Genomic DNA, 23,994 nt, shown 5'->3' with positions numbered 1-23,994 from the left:
GCTACTTTCAGGACAAAAAAAATGGGCTGCCGGAAAGAAAAGTGGCCGGTGGGTGATTGGGAAGTCCAATGGTGTCCATTCAAGTGTCCAAATTGAAACCCCGGAAGTTATCTTTCCAATGGCACAAACCTTGCATTAAAATTCCTCCTGTGGAAAGAGTTATGCCTGTTTCCGTGAAGCCGCGCAGATTCGGACCCAACCGGAGTGATGCCCTACTTCAATCAACTATATCTCCCCCATCCGGAATTGGATTTAGAAGATTCTTGAGTGCAAAATGAAGCCCCGAAAGTATTATTTCCAACGGTGGTGGCCTCATAGCTTGATTCCAAGTGTGCAAATGAACAGGCCTGATTTGGCGAGGGCTGCTCGACTCTTTCTTAACGGTTCATGCCCATTTTCTCCCCCAACTGGATTTCTTCCCTCTTCTCCTCTTTTCTTCAACTTCAAACCCCTAAGCAAGGTGTTTTGAAAGATTTTTTTCAAAGATTTCATCTCTTTTTCATTCTTTTCCACTTTGTCCTTGCTCGGTTTACCGAAAAGCGCAACATTTGACAAAATGCGAGCCTCGGAATATCGTAAAAATTTTATTTCAAAAATGTTTTGAAAGAGAGGGTTTTACGGCTAAAATCTTTTGATCAAGATTGTTTTGGTCCAAAAAGGGGTATGAAGTTGAGCTTTGACTCTCTCATTGCTGAAGAAATTGAACCTTTGCCCTGCACATCTTCCAAAACCATCAGTCGCGTCCGAGTCTTAAAGGCGGTCAAAAATGGGGTGTCTACTCAGACGTTGAAGACAAGAAGAAGGTTAAGTTTTTTATCTCCAATCTCTCTTTACACTCTACTTCTCTTTCTAACTTGCTCGTCGGAGGGTTCGGTGGGGGACTCCCCGTTCCCTGTTGAACTTGTGTGCAGGTTCTCTGGTGGGTTTGAACACTCAGTTACCAGTTGGAGAAGCGTGGATTAGTCCGACCCATCCCGCCTGGGACCCGTGATACCATAACTGTATCATCAAGGACAATTACCAAAAAAAAAAAAAAAATTCTTGAAAAGTCCAGCACATGTCATTATTAAAAAATATTCTTAGTGAGTAATTTAATATTTTAAATTTTAAAATAATATGACTTTTGATCTAAATGTCGATTTTTAATAAAATTTGTATTTTTAGAATTCTCTTATTAAAAAATCTATCCAATAAGATCTATATTGCCTATGAATTTTTTTTAAAAAAAAATAGTTACTGACGAAATTGATGTAACAGTAAAATGTTACTCTGTTTTACAATAAAGTTTGTATAAGAGAAAAATAAGTCAAAAACATACTACCAGAGTAAAATTTTACTACCATTCTTGAACAGAGCATCAACAAATATTTAAATAGAATACATATTACAAGTGCAACCACAACAACCAAAAATGAAATTTTACTTTCATATTTATAAAAAATACTTACTTCCCCCCATTTGGCACCATCAATCCACCCAAGTCACCATCACTAAACCATCCATCTCCTTATACTCCTAAAATTAAGTACCAGAAAATTGATTGTATTATGTGTATAATTTTGTAATTGTGTGTTGGGCATTTGGATATAAATTGAAATGGAAATCTTTGTAGTTTCAAATCAACCATCAATGCTACTAACCTTCACTATGAACATCACCGGACCAACATCAAACTTGTTAGCGAAGAGAGGTTGTAAGGGAGGGGTTTCATGGTAGAAAGGTTGTAATGGGAGAAAGGAAAAAGACAGGAGATAGGAGGAAATAGAAGAGAGGTGATAAGGAGCGTGGTGGTGGTTGATAGGAAGAAAGAAAGGGAAAGGAGAGAAAAGAGTAGTTGTTGATGGTGGTGGCAGAGAAAAATATCGCTCATTAAGTCAGTTTATTTATCTCCTCACTCAAATCTTTCATGTATATATGGAAGGGCAAGATTGTCCAAAAAGAAATAGAAACATGTTTCTGCATCCTCCATCAAGTATGAACCTCCAGGTGAGGGGGTTTATGAAGAAAAAAAATTATGGACTATGTTTTTCACCAAAAAATGGCCCAATGGAGGAGTTTTGGTCAAATTTTCCACATAGAGTGAGATCAAAGAAAATTAGTTTAATATGGAGGGTTGATATTTATGGCATGTGCCCATTTAAAAGTATACTACAACCAATTTTTGCTTCTTTGTTGATAAGACAACAAGCTAAATTGTAAGTAATGAGTATATGGTTTCATTTGTTTTCCTGTTGTTATTTTTCTCTTTTACATTGTTTTGTCGGATTTCTATAATGAAACCCAATAGTAGTAGGTATGTAAATGGATAGTGATCAAACCCAAAACACGCATATTTGTAATCCAAAATTAGGAAATTACTCATTTCTCAATTTACATGTTTGTATATTTATGGGTCCACTTTCTTTGGGGTTTAATTTAATCACTGAGTTGATTGATTGATTTGGAATGGACAGTGAATGAAAATTAATCGATAAATCACACTTTGTATCCGGAAAATTCTATTTCCACACACCTACTTATTTTAGTGCACATTATTTCTCAGTGCACACACTTATTAATTTAGTTTTTGGTTATTCTTCTCACTTCACACACTTCATGTTCTAATTATATCCTAACTCATATCCTTGTACACACACCACTTAAACTCTTCTTCCACACACCTTTACTCCCCTCACCCATTTCAACACAATTATGAACGATGGTTTAAAATTAGAGATTACCCAGATGGGTTGTTTCAATTAAGAAGTAGATTTTCCCAGAAAAATGAGAAGAAAAATTGAAGGGTTTAACGATATTTACAGGATTTAACAAAACTCACATTGTTTTCACGAATCACATAGCTGCCCTTGAATATGAATATACCTCGTTACACTTGTTACATGTACAAAGTAATGTCGCTTTTTTTTTTTCATCACCTATTAAAAAACTACACAATTTATTCACTAACAAGTATTCTAAGAACTAGCTGTGTGAGTCAGGTTACATTGCTTATACCTATCAAAATTGGTGAACTTCCAAACAAGCCAAAGAGCAGCATTACTTCGCTAGCAAAGGATCTTCCAAAATCATGTTGGAATCAGAATGTTTAGATGGATTGGTGGCAAGGATTCCATACCCATGTTTATACATACTAACAGTGGTACCAGAAGAAATGACAAACAATGGAGAAAATAGGATTTAGTTTTTTTTTTTTTTTAATTTAAAAGATTTATATTGAGATTTTTTTTTGTTTTAAAAAGATGAGTACAAAAAAAAAAAAAAATTGATATAATATTATGAGTGTGTTTTGATGTTCATTATAGTAATTTTACTTTAGGTTATAATTATTATTAAAATAATATTTCATTACGTATTTGCACAGAGATAAGTTAGTGTGTGGAAATAGAATTTCCCTTTGTACCCCTACATTTTAACTAAATTCCACTTTAGCTCCTACGAATAAAATCATGATAGTAGGCACTTCTTTTTAATCATACCATGTTCTCTTAGCAACTTTGTGATGTTTATTAGTTGATTGGAATCATATAGGTGGAGGGAAAGATATCTATCTGATCTTGGTTATGAGTTTATGAATTTTTTTCCCTTTTTTAAATTGATCATATCCTTTGAATAATATTTTTTTATGGGCTACAGTAAATGATCATCTCTAAACCAATTTTCTTCTTTGTTTTTTGTCTTGATATTTCATATAGGATTTCATTTGATTTATATGCATGATATAGGTCAAACATAGTTGAAAAATCAAGGCTTTCAGCATCGCAGATAATTTTGAAAAACAGAGTTGGAAGGGTCTATGGACCGCTCGAGCGGTGAAACTTGCGCTTGAGTGAACTATGCACAGAACATAGATTCCCAAATTTCAAACGGGTACAACTCTCTCGTCCGAACTCCGTTTAGGGTCGTTTTTGTATTCAAATTGAAGCCCTGAAAGTAAGCTTTCCAATGGTTCTAGCCTCATATCAAGATTCAAAGTATGGAGAGAGAAAATGATAAAAGAGTGAAGATTACCCAATAACAACTATTCGAATTTGAAATTTTTAATCCAATCTCGCCAACTACTATGGTAGCACCTCAACCAAGACTCAAATATCGACTAAGAAGGTTCTCAATCATGATTAGCAAGGAGTCAAATGTAATTCCATTATACCAGGAAGTATGGAGTGCTACAATTAGGGTATATGTGAGGGCTTTATCAAGAACTAGAGAGAGAAAGTGAAGAAATTAGGTTTAGGCAAGTTTTAGAGAGAGAAAGGGATGAAAAAGAGATAGAAAATAGCTTCCTCCTGACTTATTATATGCACAGACCACTCGAGCGACCAAAACTTCGCTCGATTGTAAGACACAAAATCGGATGACTGCTCAAGCGACCAAAGCTCCGCTCGAGTGCACAATGACCTTCTTCTAGAAGTTTTACAAATAGAAGAAGACCGCTCGAGCAACCAAAGCTTCTATCGAACGAAGCTCGATCCACTCCCAGAAGTTTTACAGACCTGAAAAAGTACTGAAGGGATGCAAAGACTACTCGAGCGATCAAAGCGTCACTTGGATGACCAAGAAAAGACAAGGACAACAATTCTTTTGAAAAACTTATTCCCAATTTATTTCAAACACAAAGAACCACTCTAAACAACCAAACTCAACCAACAACAAGGTGAAAAAGGTATAAGCAATAGCTAAAGTTATAAAATCCCAGATCTAAGAACATAAAATGGGTCAGGCTAAAACCAGAACCATTATAGACTATTTCAATCACATAAAAAAAGAGTAGAAATTATATTAAGAGATTATCTGTATCTATTATACTATTATTTATAACTATAGCGATAACAGATTAACTGCTATAATATATATGAAATGTTGTGCTAATATTTCATTTTTAATTAATTGAATTACAATTAACAAACTAACAAATACGTACTATGATAAGGCTTTTTGTTATAGATAGATAAAAATACAATTGAAACTATTATAATTTTAAAAAAAATATTTTATTATTTTTAATTTTGGGTGTAGTACAAGATTTTTACAATTTGTAAGGAATTTTTTTTTTTTTTGGTTATGGGTGAGAGAGAGAGAGAGAGAGAGAGAGAATAAGATATTTGAAAATTTATTCTAAAGAAAAATTGAATTTTAAATATTTAAAATTTCACATCTTTGTTTTTCTATTATGGTGAATTACTTCCTATATTTAGTAGCAACATAAATATGCATTTTGAAAAGAATTAGTATATTTTCTTTTTAAAATCCATAAATTATGGAGTAATTAGAGTTTAATTTTTTTATATGAGTAAATAAAAGTTAACAAATGGAAAATTTTAAAATTATTTAAAATTTAAAAAATTAAGAAATTTGGCATGACACGTTGGAGCTCTCATAAGGATTGTGGTTAAAGATTTCTTTTTACTTATATAATATATAGATGTGAAAGATTTTTAATTTTTATTTCAATCTTAAATTTTGTAAGAGAAGATTCAAAAAAAAAAAAAAATGAAAGATTCAAAAATAACTTACCTTGGTCTCATCTCACTCCATGAGGGAATTTTTATTTTATTTTATTTTTTTATCTTTTTTCTCAACCTCCGCTATCAACTCGTTTAGCAATTAACTAGCCAGTGTATTTGATTTTAATTTTCTGAATTTATTTTTTTTAAAATTGATTTTTTTTTATTTTTCATATTTTTGTATTTGTAGTGAATATTTTTAAAATTTAAAGTTTTTTTTTATTTTAAATTTTTGTAGATGTACCTTACTTAGATATATTTAAAAATTAAAATATTTGTAAAAAAATATTTTAAAAAATTAGTAAATACAAGAAATGTACTGAATTTTTAAATTTTTTCTTGTATTTTTAATATTTAGTGAAATTTTTTAAATTTTATTCATAAATATTATACTTTTTAAGTATATTTATGTTAGATATATATAAAAATTAAAAAATTACTTAAAATATTAAAAAAACTCACAAAAAAAATGAAAAACAAAAAAAAATTTAAGAAGTAAATTCTCAAAAATCAAAATCAAAATTTATTTTTTAAAAAGTAAATTCTCAAAAATCAAAATCAAATTTTAATTTGACATAAAAAGTAATATAATTAAATATTTTATTTTAGTGACTATTTTAGGTCAAATATAACTACAGAGGAAAATATTTGATGATCCCAATTTTTGTGACTTGAATAACTCAAATATGTCAAATTGACAACATTTTACATCCAAAATAACATGATTTTAAATATTTCGAGCCATTCAATCCATAATTTTTCGTGTCATCCAACTACAAATAGCCGTCCCCAAAACTCAAATTTCTCAAATACCTCGTACCCTTCGAAAATCTGTCAAAGATGTCTGCTATTCGTACCCCTGGATCCGAAACCTCTCCGGAACAAAAACAACCATCGCTGAAAACGCAGAAATTGGGTGATGATGATGACAACAAGGTTAAATTGTTTCCCTACAAGGGTTTTGAGATAGAACAGCAATTTCAGATGACGCATGAGGATAGTTTGAGGTACAGCAAACAGGTCGAGGAGAGCGGGGTACGTGTGTGTATATATATATATATATATTACAACATTTATAAATTAAATTTTTTGCAATTTTTCTTCTTAATCTCTTGATTTTATTTTGATAACTTGCTAATAAGAGTTAAGAACTTGGAATTTGAAGAAATTAATGATAAAAGTTGGAGATTCTTATTGATTGTGTTGCTTTTGTGATTGAGAGTTGGAACTGTGTGGCTACGTCGTGTAAAGACGGGAAAAAAAGAAGTAAAAACAAATGAAAAGAGAGGGTATTATTATTTATTTGTTTGTTAGTGACAATTAATTAATTAAATGCATTACCATTTCTAGTCTAATTAAATTACTATATTCTTTGGTTTTGAACGTGTGTAATTAAATTAGAATAAGGACATACAACCAGAAATTTGTGCAGAATTTCTATGGAGAAAGAAGTGGCTTCTTGTAGTCCTCTCATTACCCATCAAAACACCAATAATGCTACGCCCATAGAGGATCAAACATAGGACCAAGTACAAAAACTGTAGGGCCGGACGTCCGTCCAGGTGACTGGGTGGTCGACCGGATGACAAGATGATAGCCGCAATCGACAAGATGAGAGCCACGGTCAATAAGCTCTGGCCGATCGACCACCTAGTCATCTGGCCGGTCGTCCGGCTCTATAGTTTCTGTGTTTGGTCCTTTGTGTGCGTAGCATTACTGATCGAAACACCCACTATTGCCCCTCATTATTTCACAAATGCTATTGGTACATCATTTTGAATGTTTTATTCTATGAATTCTACTTTTGTAAATCACTTTCCATTAAATTAAAATTGATTGTGTTGGAGACTTTAATCCCCAAACCTGGTGGCTCGACAAGGCCATGTGACCTTCATTTTAATTTTAATTTTTTGTTGTGAGATACACCTTATTTATGCATCATTGTAGCAAGATATTTCATGTCTCCTCTCTCCTTAGCCAGTGGGCTTTTGACAAGTGTTTAGGTTGAATAGTTGGTGGCCAAGCCTTACACCTTGTGGTCTTACTTTTGTATCTAATTTCTGTATGAGTAATGCAACATCTCATTAATTTTGGACCTTTAATACCAACTCCTAATGACATGACAATCATTCATTGAATAATTTTCATGTTTTAGTGGGATTTTCAAATGATGTAACTTATAATACTTCACTAGGTGTTGATTTGGTGGTCCAAAATTAGGGGTGGAAAACATTTTCCTTTCTGTACACAAAACAGGAGGCAGCAACCTCTCTGTCAGCCGAGAGGCTTTCCCTCTCTCATTTTCAGCTTCAGCTTTTTCTCTTCCTTGACTGATCTCCCTCCCATGGGATTTACTTGGAGTTCCTCTCAACATACAAGAGAAGGAAAGAGAGGACAACCCTCAACCCCCTCCAAACAACTCGAAACTAGTGAAGATCGGTTTCAGACACCATTTATATACTTAATTCATGATTTTAGTGCTTTCACTTGAGTTATTTAAATGGGTTGTTTTGTGAGACAAATTGGAATTTTTTTTTTGTCTAAGTCAGGAAATGAATACATTTTGGCACTAATGATGGACATTGAACCTTTTTTTTGATAAAACAATTACGCTAAGGTTTAATTAGTTTCCATCAAATTAGCTTCTTAAAATCTGAGGCGTAACAGTTTTCTTTAAAAGTTGGTTTTGATTTGATATTACATTTTTACCCCTTTATGTTAAAGAAAACAAAAGTAAGAATGAGTCATCTTGGCATGACTTTTTTTTTTTTTTTTTTTTTTTGGGGGGGGGGGATTATTAGCATGATGGAGCCACACCAAGTCAGGTTTTCATATATGATAGTATTATGTATATACATTATATTATATTTTATATATAATTATCATTTATTTTATTTTATTTTTTCTTAATTAACTGTCTCTCTCATCTCCTGTATCATATTTCAATTTTCTGCTATATCTTGTATATTTGTACAGGGGTTTGATGTTGAAGCTTTCCACCCTTGTTCCTATTGTGTTATACGACCTTTGAAGAAATTAAACAAGAGCCTTCGTAAGAAGCTTGAACGCTATTCAAAGAGGGCAATTGCCGAATTCAACTTGAAAAATGTATGTGGAGTTGTGTTTGTGTTTTTTTAATTGTTATCACTCTTATTTACTCCTATTGAACTTTTCTTCTTAAAATGCAGAGTACAAATTTCCAGTTTGTGAAGGTCCACAAGGCAAATGCACGGGTGGTCAGTGGCCTGGTGTATTATATTACGTTTGCTGCTAAGGATCCTGCTGCTACTGAATTTGAGATCTTCCAAGTTTCTTTGTATGCTCCAATAGCTGCAGACATAAGGATCTACCTTTGTCGGATTAAACCAAAGGCTTAGAGGTTTGATAATTTGTTTCTTCATTGCCTTGTAGTTTTAACGCTTAGTTATAGATTGTTATTGGATAGTTCTGTATTGTTGTTTTGCACTACTATTCATTTTTGTTCTGAGAATGTCTTTGATCTTTGGAATTGCATGCTGTGGTTTATTTGGTTGGATAGAGATTCAAGATTTTCGATGATAAATATGAACTTTAGGAGTTGTATGGGATAAGATTTGTTGTTTATCTTCTTTTTTCTTTTTTTTTTTTGATAATATTGTGCTCGTAAGATATTTCAACTCTCGAAGAAATCATAAGAACTTTATATCATTGGTCATCTAGGAAGTTTTTTTTTCTTATATATATTTGTTGTGTTTGATGGTACTTGCATGCAACACTATGGTGGTTGTTTGTTTGGTTGAGTAGTTGAGCTTTCTTTGTCCGTCATGTAGGTTTTGATTTGTTTAAGTTCTTTTGCTATATATATAGTGCAATAGTAATGAAAATTCCAATGTTTGAGCTACATCTAATTCTGTATGGATGAATCTTTTTTTGGGACATGAATGTGTTAGCTTATTTGAATTTGAAGGTTCATTGGATGTTGAGTTTTAGAGAATAGAGAGAACTGGCTGGGGCAGATGTGTTAAGTTAGGGTTGTGGCCAAGATGACAATAAGTTATGGAATGATAGTAATTATCAATGTTGATGGTTTTGAAGTTAATAAAAAAAATAGGCTTAATGCTAGGGGTGTAAAATGGCTTGCCGGCCTGAAGCTTGTCCGAGGCCGAACCCAGCCCGAACCTCGGGCATATGATTGGCTTGTGTGTTTTTCTGACCCGGCCCAGAAAATCGGCCCGCTCAAGACCCGGCCTTCCTGACGTCATTTTCAAGCTATTTTGGTGGAAAAAATGTCAGGCTCGGCTTGGGCCTGGGCTGAGATTTTGCACGAGTGGGCTGTCCCGAGCCGTTTTTACACCCCTACTTATTGCAAAGATGAATCTGGAGATGATATTGGGATGGTGATTGGAAAAGAGTTGCTTAATTTTTATATTTGATGGTGGTGTTTGAAGCTGCTGGTATGCAGCCATTGAGATGGGCATTGTTTGGGGTTTTGATGGGTGTTTTGGTTGATTGACACTTGATAGGATATATTTGATATGTTTGTTTTTTAATTGTTATGGTAATGGTCTGTACAAGGTGCCATTGAGGATTTTGTGTATAATAATATGAGATTATGCATATTTCTATGGTAAACTCAAATTACTAAATAGTTTTCTAGGTGATTGTCCAACTAAACATGTCTAACTCATATCCCATACTCTTATGCACCGAAGAGTCGAGTGTCTGGTACGAATACATTATGCATTACAGAGTCCTTGTAAGTAACATAGATCGACTTCATATTATACAGTAGATAACACTATGCTTTTGGGATTTTTTTATGCATTAAAATTTGACATCAAATGTGTAGCTAACAAACTAAAGGACTTGAGCAGGAACTAACACCATAGTAACACCAAGGTGTTGGAAGAAAGAGTGGATTGGTGAGAACTTAGAGCGAGTGGTATAGGGACAATTTAGTAGCAGTAATTTCAAAGAAGTAAAATAGTAGCTTTGTGTATGAGAATTTTGCTGTTTGGGTTCTACCACTGTTTATATGCAAGGCGACTTTGCAGTCTGGGGCAGTTGCCGTGCATGAGACAGTTGCCCAACACTATTTTCTCCTTAGCGTAGAAGCCTAGAATTCCCACACATCATTGACTTGGCTATATCAGAAGATGCCCAAATTGTACGCGCTATCTTTTTCTCTAGTGGAATGAAGGTGATCATAATTACATTAGTGTGAGCATACTAGTAGAGCATTTAGCAAAGTCTCTAGTTCTAGCCACCAATCCATGTAGCTCTATATATTTTGAGAAGGTTAAGTTACCTTGGAAGGACAGTAGTTTGGATTTTATTCAACACGCTTATAGCCTATCGGATCATGAGCCCATTTAAATCTCATTGGAATTGTTAAAATCCACCTACTCTCCACCTACTTCGCCCACTTAAACCTACTCCACTAAACCTAACCCACTACACCATTACCACCTCACCTACTCCACTAAACCTAACCCACTACACCACTACCACCTCCACTTCACCTACTCCTTACCTACTACACACTCACCCTCTTCTATATATAGGAATCATGAATCATTGTAATTGATATCAATATAAATCAATCAATAATACAATTATCTATTTCTCTTTATATATTAAATTTTACATGGTATCAGAGCAAGGTTAAGAAGCTAGTAATTTTGCTTCACCGGCGGGCGGCAGTCTCGCCTTGGCCGCCCGCCGGACCTCAACACATACCTCCTCTCCAATCACCGCCAATAACCACTGCAGCAACTCAAACCACTGCTAGCTCGAATTGACGCCAACTCTTCCAGTAACTCCAAGAACCGAGTAGAGGCCCCTCCAATTTGCATCTTCTCCATAATTATGTTGCGAGTTGCGGATAACAGATTTTCCCTTCTCATCCTTTCACTTGCAGAGACCCCAGTTGTAATGAGATCCATACCAATGGTTCCAGTGGAGTGATCTGTTGCAGACTGTTGCAATGCAACTTCCAGAAGACGAAAAGCCTCCATCACATCTTTCTTCTCCACCAATTCTGAGAAGCGAATCCGAGCCAATGCTTCACTGAGACGTATCAGACTCTCAATTTGCCTAAGTGTTGCTGTTATCACCTTTTTGCTGCTGCCTGGGAAGTTTCTTCTTCTTCTCATCTCAACATAACCTCGTGTCAACTGTTCTGCAGCTTCATCAGATAACTGTGGGTGTATATGATTTCTGGCATAGCTCACATATGCAGTTAATGTCGGAAGGTCTAAGGCATCCTCTTGTGAGGTCTCAGGATTCTCAAAGTGTAATGCAACAATATGTTTTGCAAGGCGCCTGTCTGTCTGTTCATCAGCCTTGTCGAGAATTAAGTAAATCAAATCAAACCTGGACAACAATGTAGGAGGAAGGTGTATATTGTCAATTACTGACAAGCGGGGATTGTATCGTGAGCCACTTGGATTTGCACAAGCCAATACTGATGTTCTAGCATTAAGTGAAGCAATTATACCTGCTTTTGCTATTGAAACAGTTTGTTGTTCCATCACCTCATGTAACATGCTCCTTGCACTGTCAGACATTTTGTCAAATTCGTCAATACAGCAAATGCCTCTATCACTCAGAACCAGGGCTCCACTCTCCAAAACAGTCTCTCCACTCTCGGGATCTTTAGTAACATCAGCAGTCAACCCAACAGCAGAGCTTCCTCTCTCATCTTTCCACTTTCAAACCCACAATCCTTTTTTTAATCAACCCACTCAACTTTCTTTTATTTTAATATATATCTATATATATCTATGTTTATTCTAATAGATTGCACCAACTCTGTCTACTTTTGCACAAACCCATTTTCTTTTCTTCTTTTCTTTCTTTTTTATTTCTTTCTTTTCATTCCTTTATTACATCTATACCCATATCCATCATCACACTCTTTCTTTATTTATTTCTTTTAATCACATTTTGCACCTCCCTCACCGACTCCCTCACCACAAAATAGAATTTTTATTTATTTCTCTTATCTTTTTTATGTTCCCTTTTTCACAATACACAAAAAAAAAAACAAAAAAAACAAAAAAAAAAAAAGAACAAAAACAAAAACAAAAACAAAAACAAAAACAACAAAAACAAAAATATAAAAAATATATATAGCTTTGCACACCAAACCATATTTTATTTATTTCAGGGATCAACCCCGATCACCATTTTACACACACAAAAAAAAAAAAAAAAAAAAAAAAAAAAAAAAAAAAAAAAAACAAAACACAACACCCACAGATTTGTTTTCTTTTCTGCAGACGGCCACCCACAGACCTCACTTCCACTACTCTGCCGCCGGTCTCTTCTTTTTGCCTCCGTCCTGGGCGGCCCTTGCCGGTGCTGCCTCTGTGTTTCCCGCGCCGCCGAGCACATTCATTACTCCCTGCTCCTCTACTGCACCATAAGGCGGACCTCCAAATCGGAACATAACGGTGGCCTTCCGCTTCAGCTCCTTGTTTTCTGCCTTTAGCACACTTATCTCTGCTCGCGCATCCTTATACATGCGTTGGAGCAGAGCCAGCTGGGAATTTAACTGTTGCACCTCATTTGTCCTGCTCTGCAGCCGGTGCGACAAGTTTGTGACCGCAGTCATGGTTTCCACACATGACTTCAGAGTATACTGATTGGCCTCAATATCAGTTTGCACCGCCATTTTTTGCTCCACCGACCGCATCGGAAAGTTCAACGGAGCAAACACAGATGTGTTTGGTTGAGGTTCACTGGCCACCGCACCAGTTCTCTCTCTTGTTGACTCATTGAGGTCGGGAAAGAGAGTGAGCAGCCCACGGGAAGACGAAGCCATTTTCTGGGCAACAGAGTGTTACAGCGTATTACAGAGTTTCTCTCTCAGCAACGGAAGAATTTTTCAGAGGTTTCTCTCAGTTTTTCTATCTCAGCTTCTGCCTCAGCCTCAGCCTCCGTCTTGGTTAAATAGCCGAGGCAGCCACGCGTATCGCGCGCCACTTGACGCCAGACGACAAACGGGCACGCCAGCCAAGGCACTCACGTGCTTCGCCATCATATTTGGCACGCCTTTTTATGGATTGGGCACGCCTTTTGATGGCACGCCTTTTGATAGATTGGGCACACCTTTTGAGGGTGCGACTTTTTAAGGGTCCGACAAGACTCTGTAAACTGTCCCGACATTGATTCCGGTTAGCTCCTTCATGGGTCCGACAAGACTCTGTAAATTGTCCCGACATTGATTCCGGTTAGCTCCTTCATGGGTCCGACAAGACTCTATAAACTGTCCCGACATTACTTCCGGTTAGCTCCTTTATGGGTCCGACAAGACTCTGTAAACTGTCCCGACATTAATTTCGGTTAGTTCCTTTATGGGTCCGACAAGACTCTGTAAACTGTCCCGACATTGATTCCGGTTAGTTTCTACAAGGGTCCAGCAAGACTCTGTAAACTGTCACAACAACTGTCACAACATTGTCTGCTACAACGGTCCGACATGACCCCATAAACTGTCTTCTACATCGGTCTGACACCGCCATCCAGTGTCCTCTACACCGTTATGACACCACCATACAGTGTCCTCTACAACGTTATGACACCACCATCCAGTGTCTTCACCAATGGTCTGACACGACCATACAGTGTCTCCTATCCTCTTTTATTTTTATGTATTTTCTTGTTTTGTTACTCTCTCCAAACTCAAGTTGGTTAGTTCCTATCCCCCTTGAGTTTGCGGGGGGCTGTTAAAATCCACCTACTCTCCACCTACTTCGCCTACTTAAACCTACTCCACTAAACCTAACCCACTACACCATTACCACCTCACCTACTCCACTAAACCTAACCCACTACACCACTACCACCTCCACTTCACCTACTCCTTACCTACTACACACTCACCCTCTTCTATATATAGGAATCATGAATCATTGTAATTGATATCAATATAAATCAATCAATAATACAATTCTCTATTTCTCTTTATATATTAAATTTTACAGGAATGTACCCAATGCCGAAGTCAGTCTTTTCTTATCACTCAATACTATTACATTTGAGGGTTCTCGAGTGTACCTCTAAGTGCTTGAGGCTATGGCCACCATTTGGAAGAGGTAATACCTCGTCTTGTCGAATGTAGCTCTCCAATACATATGTCCACTGATGATTATTTCATGTCACGTGATCGCTTTTCCATTTGTGCGGGTGTTCTAGATATTTTAGTGGTGGTCCACAGAATGAAACTAGATCTGTACCTTTTTTCTTTTTGCTTAGGAGGATGAATGGGGCTGAACATTGTGATTCTGCAATTCTTTCATTTAGCCTGCTGCCTGCACAATATTTTAGCAAAATGATATTGTAAATATGACCTGGGGACAAGTTTTTTTAGTTTGAAAGGAGTTGACATGATATATCAAAAGAAAGGTGAGTGATTGCTTCATGTGGTTAACAACTTCTAGATATGAGCAGGTTACATAAAGTAGAAGACCTATCAGAAAAATTCCTCAAAAGTAGTTTTCCAGAAATTGTTCAGCGAACAAGCTTTTTTGTTTTCGGAAAATATACCCTTATGGTTTTCATGTTAGGTAAAGGGACCAATTAGATGTTTTCGCTTAGGATGAACCACATACAGAGCATGGATGAAAGGGAAAAGCGATTCAATAAGCTTTCTGTTGAAGAGGGGTAAATTTTGATTAGGAGGCGCTCAACAATGCTCCGAATATCAGTTATCTTGTATTTGTCCTTCAGTAAAAATAGTCCCAAGAGTAATAGGTGGTCGATTGAATTTTTGAATGGCAACTATTTTGCCCAATGACTTTTTATTTTTGGATTCTTCGTGTACTCACCTTCGTGGGCAATTTAGTCTACTACACTTCTTGGGCAGTGTGGTAAACTATATTGTATGCCATTCAATAGGGTTTCATATAGTTATTCTTTTGGATCCATATAGTTATTTTTTTGGATAATTACACTGACTATCTATCACGACCCAAACCCGTCCCTATAGGTTTAGTGTCGTAACCGGCCAGTAATTCGAGATTACCAAAGACCTGCTTAACAGTAATATAGTAAGACAGTAAAAAGGGGCTGGCGGAAGCCAATAATTTATAAACAATTATGTCCAATGAGCTATGAGGACTTAGATGAAAAATAAACTTTCATATATATAAGTCCATAACACACTTTTATACAAAACAAAAGCATAAGTTAGGGAATTAAATCCCAATACCAAAAGAAACTGTATTAATAAAAGTCACAAAACATTCTTAATATCATAATGACAATTTCAAACGGGTGAATTTGAAGCACCCAAAAAGCCTTGACACATGACGGTTTGGAACCCTGCAGTGAGGCATAGTAGTTGGCTTGACAAAATAGGGTTTGGATTGACGCTGCTAAGTCCGATCCGGTGCTTGTTCACCTATATATATATAATAAATAGCGAGCTGGAGCCCAGTGAATAACAAATGTGTATAGAGGTTATGAACGATGTCCTTACACAGTAATTGAAACAGTCAATTCAGTAGTTCACTTTCTCAATTAGTATCTCATAATATTAGTCATTGGAAATCATAGCAGTCATACGTGGTACATCCAATAACAGAACAGTACAGTAGGTCTTAAAGACCAAACAGTCATTTGATGGCTATCAATACAATAAACAGTAGTTCTAACAATTGAAACTAACAAAGATCTCAGTAACAGTAGCAGTAGCAGTAGCAGTAGCAGTAGCAGTAGACAATAGCAGTAGGTAGTAACAGTATGCTATGGATGCCACAAACACATTTCATAAAATAGAACAATCATTCATTCAGTAAACAGTATCATTTTAGGAAACTGTATAGTTTATCGATCAGAAAATAATTATAATTGAACATATCTTTACAACATTGTTACTCATAGTGGGCTTCGTGAAATATGCGTTAAAGATGTGGTGTTCGACATAAACAAACAAATTTAAGCACAACAACGCAATACACAGTTCATTCAGTCAGTCGGTTCGTTATTTACTTATTCGGTTCTATTTGTTGTCCACTCGTTCGGTTTTAATTTTCGTTCTTTACTTCTTTCATGCCTATAATATGATTATGAATGCAAATACATGTGAAAATCATGTAAACGGAGGCACGGAAGGTAGAAAAGTGGAGTGAAAATAGAGCTAGGACCAACCTGACTTCGCACGTGCGGCGGGGTCACTGGCCGCATGTGCGGAAAGGTCACCAACAGTATGCACACTCAAGTCTGTCTTTATTTTCCGCACGTGTGGAATTGGGTTTCATCCAGTCTGAAAATCAGTCTAAGTTTGAAGCTCCAATTTTGCAAATTCTAACTTCAATTTCATGCATTTCACTCCCAAAATTAGCTTGAAAAACAACCAAAACTTTAATTTACAATATCAAATGTAACTCACAACTTTGAATTAAACTTTAATTTCCATGCAAGAGTTTCAATTATTGAATTAATATGTCAATTCATAACACTTGAATTCTTGAGCTTCAAATCTTCAAATCCCATGAAATTTCCCTTCAATTTTGAAAGCCCATGCAAGAAAATGAATGTATGATCATGAAGTTCAAGAAATTATGCCATGCATGGTGAATTTAGGAGCTAACTTAGCCAATTCTTTCATACTAAGACATGCATGTCCTAATCTCCTAAGAACATGAGCAAAACTTCTAATTAAGCATCAATTCATCCCAATTTAAGCTTTAATCTTTGAAGATGATGAACGTACAAGTCTCAATTTCAAGAATGTGGAGAGAAATGCCTACCTTGCTTGATGATTTGAGAGAATTCAAGACAAATCTTCTATCTTCCTCCTAAGCCCTTCTCTTCTTCTTTGAGCTCAAACTCTTCTCTCTGGTCTCTCTCAAATGTTGTCTCTAACATCCTCCACTATCTCTCTCTCCTCTTCTTATGTTGATGACTAGCTTAGGAAGTGTAATTAAGCTCTAATCTTGCCTTAATTAATTAGTATGAGGTTAAACTAAATTAAGACAATTTTATCCAAATCTACACTAGACTACACTTAAGACAGGTTCAATTATCACTTGTTCTTATCTGTTCACAATAACAATACGATGCATATCACACATGGCACAATAAATCAATTCAAATAATCACATGGCACTTTATAACACATAAATCACATAATTAATTTAGTTAATCAAGGAGGTGGCTGTCACACTATCCTTGAGGTTTAGAAAAATACAATAAGCCCTTAAGTTTAGCATAATTACACGGACCTTCTTTTAGTAAGTCTAAAACAACTAGAACTAATGTAGTGGAGTGTAGCTATACGACGAAATAAGGCAAAATATTCAAATTTTTTTTGTTAAATGGTAAAATATACATTTCAATGTAAAAGAAATGATAACATTATTTTTTCATTTATACAACTATTGAATTACTGATGAAAATGGGCTAAGTGTTATTTGAATTAAAACATTAAACGAGCCTAAGGTAATTATGCAAACTTTTGGGGCCAGTGTTTTTAAAGGCTCAAGGCGCTAAAGGTCTCTTGGGCCTGGACGCAAGGTGCAAGGCGAGGCGCGGGCTTTATTGAAGCAAGGCGCACAATCTTAGTAAAAAATAGATAAATTAACATAGACTAATCATTTATAGTACTAAGACATTTTTTTTAAAAATAAAAAGTAATCAAGACAAACTATTGGGCTTTACCAAATGGGCATGTTGCCATGCTGGATCTTTTCTATTACTTTCAGATGTCATTTTCTACACAACAAATTTAATAAATGGAAAATAATTTCAGTGTAATGTAATGTGATTAATTAATTATTTGTAATTTTTTTTTCCTAATAGAGACTAGGAAAAAAAATAGACCGCAGCAAGAAAAAAATAAAAGCAGAGAGACGAGACGGCAACACAGGAAAGAAGAAGAGGAGGAGAAGGAGAAGAAGGAAAAAAAAAAGAACTAGCAGCAGCGATGGATAATCAGCAAAAAAAAGAAAAAAAAAAAAGAAAAACAGAGAGACGAGACAACACCTGAAGAAGAAGAAGAAGAAGAAGAAGACTCACCTGAGCAAAGACGAAGACGACGTCGTGATGAGTTGCAGACTGTGCAAAGAGGAGACGACACCTTTCTTCGATAGCGTTTAGGGCTTTGACTCTCAACTGTTGGGTATTGAGTAGTATGAGTTGCAATCGTATGTGGTTGGTCCCTTTCAAACTCAGATCAGAGCCTAAAAAAAAAAATACAAAAGGCACGCTTATGCGTCGCCTTGCGCCTGTTCACGCCTGACCCAAGGCTCGGCAAAGGCGCGCGACTTATCTACCTCGCCTCGCCTCACCTCGCCTCGGGTCCCTTCAGTCGCAGAGCCTGCACCTCGATGCACCTTGCGCCTAGGCGCGCCTTTCACAACACTGTTTGGGGCTCAATGTATTTTTTCTAAACTTCAAGGATCAATGTATTGGGTAATTCTACTTACACGATACTTCTAACTCTTTTCACCCTTTTGTTTTATTTGGGTAAATTATAGTTACCTCTCCTAAGATTTAGCATAATTGCAGGAATCTCCCCTGTAGTTTGAAAAATTACTTTGACCTTCCCTACTTTTGAAACTAATACCAAGATTCCCCCTTCTGTTGGATAGACATTAAAAAGGAAACAAAATATAGTGACATCATCAAATGTGAACACTTAAATGGCCAAAATGCCTTTCCTTCCCCTTTTCTTCCCTTCGCTTCCCCTTTTTGTCGCTTCCCTCCTACCGCCACCCTCTGTAACCTCGTCAACCTCCACCCTTTACAAATTTTGTCACCCCACTCCCTTCTTTTTGTTCTTTGCATCACAAACCCTAGCCCAGACTCCTTCCCTCGCCTCGACCTCCTCCCTGTTGCTGCTAAACCCTAGATCTAAAACCAAAGATCTAGGGTTTTTAGATCTGGGGTTTATGGAAGGAGGATGAAGAGAATGAGAGAAAGAGGAGAAGGAGAAGAAGAAGAAGAAGAAGAAATGGGCGGCTACAATGGGTGGTAACTAGGGCTGTTCATGGGTCGAGTCAGTTTGAGTTTGTTGTTGAACTGTCAACCGAGCCAATCGCTTCAGGTGGAAAGAAATGGCATCTGATTTCGACTGAGTATTGTTCTAAACTGCAAAGTATCGGGTCACGGTTTTCATAGTCGAAATCGGTCGGTGCACATACAAAAAACACAGACATGAGAGTGAGAGAGAGAGGGTTGATTGGTTAAATGGTTGGTGGTGTTGTGAATAACCCTTGTCCATAGACTTAAAAGAGCTTTGAGAATGGTATGGGTCCATAGACTCAAAGGAGATTTCAGAGGGGTATGGGAGGTTGGGAGATCTGAGAGGTGAGGGGAGGTGAGGGAGAGATCTGAGGAGGGAGGGGAGGGTGAGAGGAAAAACTAGAAAGAAAGAGGAATATGGAAACAATGAAGCAATCTTGCAGCAACGATGACGTGGATCTCGTAGCAGCGGCGAAGCAGTGATCAAAATGTATTCAATGAAGATTGATAAAGAGAAGAAAATAAAATGAAAGAGATGAGAGGATATACTTGCATCTCACAAAAGAGGGTTAGAAAGATGAAAATGAATCAAATGAGGTCAGAGTAAGGAGAGAGAACATTATACAAAAATAATTAAAAAATGAAAAGACTAGTCTCTAATTAAGAAGAACTAGCTCTCTTGTCAAGAAAACATAAATCCTATACAAAATTAAATAAAAGTGAGAATAGGGAAAAAAAAATATAAAATAAAATTGAAATGAAAGGACTGGGTAGCTAGCTTTCTGACTAAGAAGAACTAGCTCTCTTACCAACAAACACAAGTTCCATACAAAATAAAATAATAGTTCTTTAGTTCCATAAAAAATTAAATAAAAGTAAACTTGCCCTTTCACCAAGGAAACACAAAGTCCTATATGAAAAGAATAAAAAATAATAATGATAAAAAAAGAACAGTGCATCTACCTATGGCATCTATAATGTTCTTATTAATAAAATTCGGTCGGATGGTTTCAATGAATAAAATTACTTTTGGCCCAACAGTCGATCGAGAATCTTAACTTTTGTTATTCTTATACCCGCTCCCGATTGAATCAATGTTTGAAATCAACTGTAGGTGGGAGGGTTGGACTGGGTTGGGCAGGTTTTCCGGGGTGGACAAAATTCTGATCAACGAGGGGCAAAACTGGGTTGCGACGGTGGAGATGGGTGACGGGATTGCAATGGCGGTTAGGTTGGGTTGCCGGTTGGGGGGTTGCAGAAGAGGTGGTCATGGCCGCAGCGAGGCTGTGGAGGTTGTTGCTGGTGATGATTGCGGCGACGATTGCGGTCACAGTGAGAGCTTTTAGGGTCTTTGTTGTGGCGGCGGTAGCAATCGTGTCAGTTGGAGGTGAAGAAACTAGGGTTTGAAAGGTTTGGGAAGAGTGGATGGTAGGGATGAGGGTAGTAATGGAATTATAGAAATTGTAAAAAAATAAAATGAAACTTTTTGAGGGTGCAAGGAGTTAGTTTTGTGGTGTAAATAGATAGAATTACCCCAATGTATGTTCTCTAAACTTTAAGGGTGGTTAGTATAATTTACCCTTGTTTATGCAAAAATCAGATTCTTGGACTGATGCATGCAAAAATCAAATTACATTATTGTATTACGTATCTATTATGTAACCATGGCAAACACTCCATACCTGTGTAATTGTACGTGTCGGACTTGTCCGATTAGATACACCTCACCCAGCATATCTAGAAATTCAAATTTGTTGCCTAAAATATTCTTGATGATTGTCGGGTTGTGTAGGTTCGGCGTCTGACATGACATGCCCCACCTTCTTAGAAGTGTCTATGCTTTTTAAGTTCGGAACACCATTTTGCAGTAGGAAATAATTGAGGAATATTTGTGAAGTTTTGAATATATAACTGTGTTTTCTTGTCCTAGAATTTGGAGATTACATGAATTCAAAGGTTAGACACACTTGGAGATTATGACTGTGTTTTCTTGTCCTTTGTCTCCATGAAATGTGCTATATGGATACAAAAGAGAATTCAATTATTCTGTTGTTTATATGGTTTCTACCTGTTCTTGATAATAAAAATTAGCAACCAAATTAAGCTATATTGAAAGGGATTAAGAAACAAGCATCTTCATTCTTGCGGTTGGGTTCTTGTGTTTGATGATAAGTTGCTGATAGGAATGGTTTTGATGTGATTTGCTTGACAAATGTCAAATAAGAATGTGTCCTTTATTGATTTGAGCACATGATGGGAATAAATTTAGATTGGATAATATGCAACGATATGTAAATCAATGACTGCATTTAGTTAAAATATTAGAGAGCTTAAATAAAATTGGAATTGCATAAAAGATGGATAATATATGAAATTGAAAGGCTGGAAGATCTTATAACTGTAGCAGCCTTTATGGATGAGATGTAATTATAGTAGAATTCAGTCTGTGCATGTAATTGACACTCTCTTGTGCTTATTTGCAGGTTATGGAAGATGTCATGAGAGCAATATGTTTAGGGAAGGTTTAATGCAGCAATATTTGGGTGAAAGGGACCGCACTATGTTTACTGATGGATTTATAAGCTTTTGTTTCTTGTGAGTTTAGGATTGTTGGTGCCTACAAACTAAAGCTTAACTATGCATATTGATAGTTACAAAAGATGGTTGATTTTTATCTTGTGAGATCTTCTATTTCCCCCTCCTGGTTGGGTTGTTATCCAATTTCTCAATGCTATACTTGCTGATGTTCTTATGCTGTGTTTCTGCTTCTGTTGTGTTTCGTTGTGCTTTATAGTGCTCCTGATGGTGTTCCTGCTCTTGCTTTTGTTAAGTTGGATGTAGTGATCTTTGCTGAAGTTTGGTCCTTTTGTCGCTCTGCTCTAGTCTCATGTTTTTCGTTGTGTTGCTTTTATGTCCTAGGTTATTATGCTCTCTGTATCATGTGTGTTTGGGTTATGGATTTTAGATTGGTCCATATGTCCAAATATCAACTCTATACGGTTTCTCTTATAGTCCAATAAAGTTGTTATTCTAGCAGGAAAAAAAAGGGAGGTGCAGCAGCAAAACACGATTTAAGCAACAATTAATTTGATCCAGGGGGGTCCTGAGATTTATCGGGCCTTAGGCAGACTTTGAAAGTGGGACCCTCTTATATATATTTTTTTATAAAAGAAAAATTATGGATAAAATAATGAGTTACCAATAAGTTTTTTTATTATTTAGTAACTACAAAAAGTTTCTGTACACATAATCATTAAAATTTATTTTCATACATTAAGATACGAAAAAATCATTACAAAGACTCAAAAAAGATAAAATAGGATTTTGTTTTATAATTTAGTAATAATCGATACAAACAACATAATTTGTTGATATTTGATAACGAAGTGATTATGTTATTGTAATATGATATATGATAATACAATTATTATCCATGCAAATCACAATACATTAATTATTTGATAAACAAAATACAAATTACTGGGGACAAAATTGAGAAAAAATTAAGACAATTATTCAATTAAATTATGATACGGAGAGGGCAAACAAAATTAAGGAAAATAAATTAGGGTAAAATTATAATAAAGAGGGGAAAAAAAATAAAGAAAAACTATTTATTTTATTAAAATCTTGACATTAGAATCTATTTGGACTCATTATATCATATATATATATATATATATATTTATTTGGACTAATTATATAAACTTTTAATTAGGCCTAACTATGATGATATATATATTTTTAATTTGGCCCAACATATTTTTTTGAGGGGCCTTTTAGACTAGGTCTCAAACAATAAAAAAGATTAGGTTTTGAACTTTTAATATAATATGAAACTAATAAATTTGGAGTCTTATTTTGAGCCAAAATTTGAAGGCCCTAGGCATAGGCCTTAGTGGTCTTTGCCCAGAGCCGACAGTGATTCGATCTTTTAATGAGATATATAGTGCACTTGTTCGCGCATAGCAAGGGTTTTATATTAATAATGTAGATATTTTGTTTTAAATCAATCATGTTTACACATTCTTGGACTACACGTAACATTTCTATCTATACTGCTGGTAACAATAATTAGTAGCCAGATATGGTGTGTTTAGTGCAATGCTATTAAAACCAGTCTGGACCAACCGGTTCAACCAATTGACCTGTCAATTGGTCCACGTACACCTTTAAACCCGTTTCAATTGAAAAAATCGAACACACTTCATGCGTGAGGAGGCTGTGCATTTCCACTAGACCAACATAATTCCTTTGATATAAATAGAGAATGTATATTATTTATTGTATTCAACAAGTTCTCTCAAATACTATTATAATTAATATTTTTATAAATAATATTAATATAAAAATAAATCTATAAATATATATTTGGTAAATATATTTATATAAATTACATACATCTTAAATACAAAAATATTTTGAATGAATGTATCTTGATTTTTATTTTTTAATTTAAAAATAATTATTAATATATTTATTACGGTTCAATTTTGGTTCATCCGACGTTTAAACCAGTGACCCGTGAGCCGGTCACTTT

The 23,994-nt window shown here is 35.6% G+C and overlaps 2 protein-coding genes across 2 annotated transcripts; one reads left to right on the top strand and one right to left on the bottom strand.

Moving 5' to 3' along the window:
* The first annotated feature begins 6,148 nt into the window (after positions 1 to 6,148).
* LOC114308729 (uncharacterized) lies at positions 6,149 to 22,206 on the top strand. Its single transcript, XM_028254393.2, has 4 exons — positions 6,149 to 6,536; positions 8,478 to 8,609; positions 8,690 to 8,880; positions 21,938 to 22,206. Exons 1-3 carry the CDS (start codon positions 6,342 to 6,344, stop codon positions 8,876 to 8,878), a joined length of 516 nt encoding a protein of 171 aa, XP_028110194.2. The 5' UTR covers positions 6,149 to 6,341; the 3' UTR covers positions 8,879 to 8,880; positions 21,938 to 22,206.
* Positions 11,078 to 12,711, bottom strand: LOC145798940 (DNA replication licensing factor MCM4-like). The gene has a single exon (XM_082888351.1). It carries the CDS (start codon positions 12,047 to 12,049, stop codon positions 11,231 to 11,233), a length of 819 nt encoding a protein of 272 aa, XP_082744477.1. The 5' UTR covers positions 12,050 to 12,711; the 3' UTR covers positions 11,078 to 11,230.
* Positions 22,207 to 23,994: the final 1,788 nt, after the last annotated feature.

This window comes from Camellia sinensis, chromosome 9 (genome assembly GCF_055761805.1).
Source record: "Camellia sinensis isolate YWXY chromosome 9, ASM5576180v1, whole genome shotgun sequence".
Classification (NCBI taxonomy): Eukaryota; Viridiplantae; Streptophyta; class Magnoliopsida; order Ericales; family Theaceae; genus Camellia; species Camellia sinensis.
Note: the sequence above shows the minus strand (reverse complement) of the source record. Positions and strands in the feature narration are given on the sequence as shown.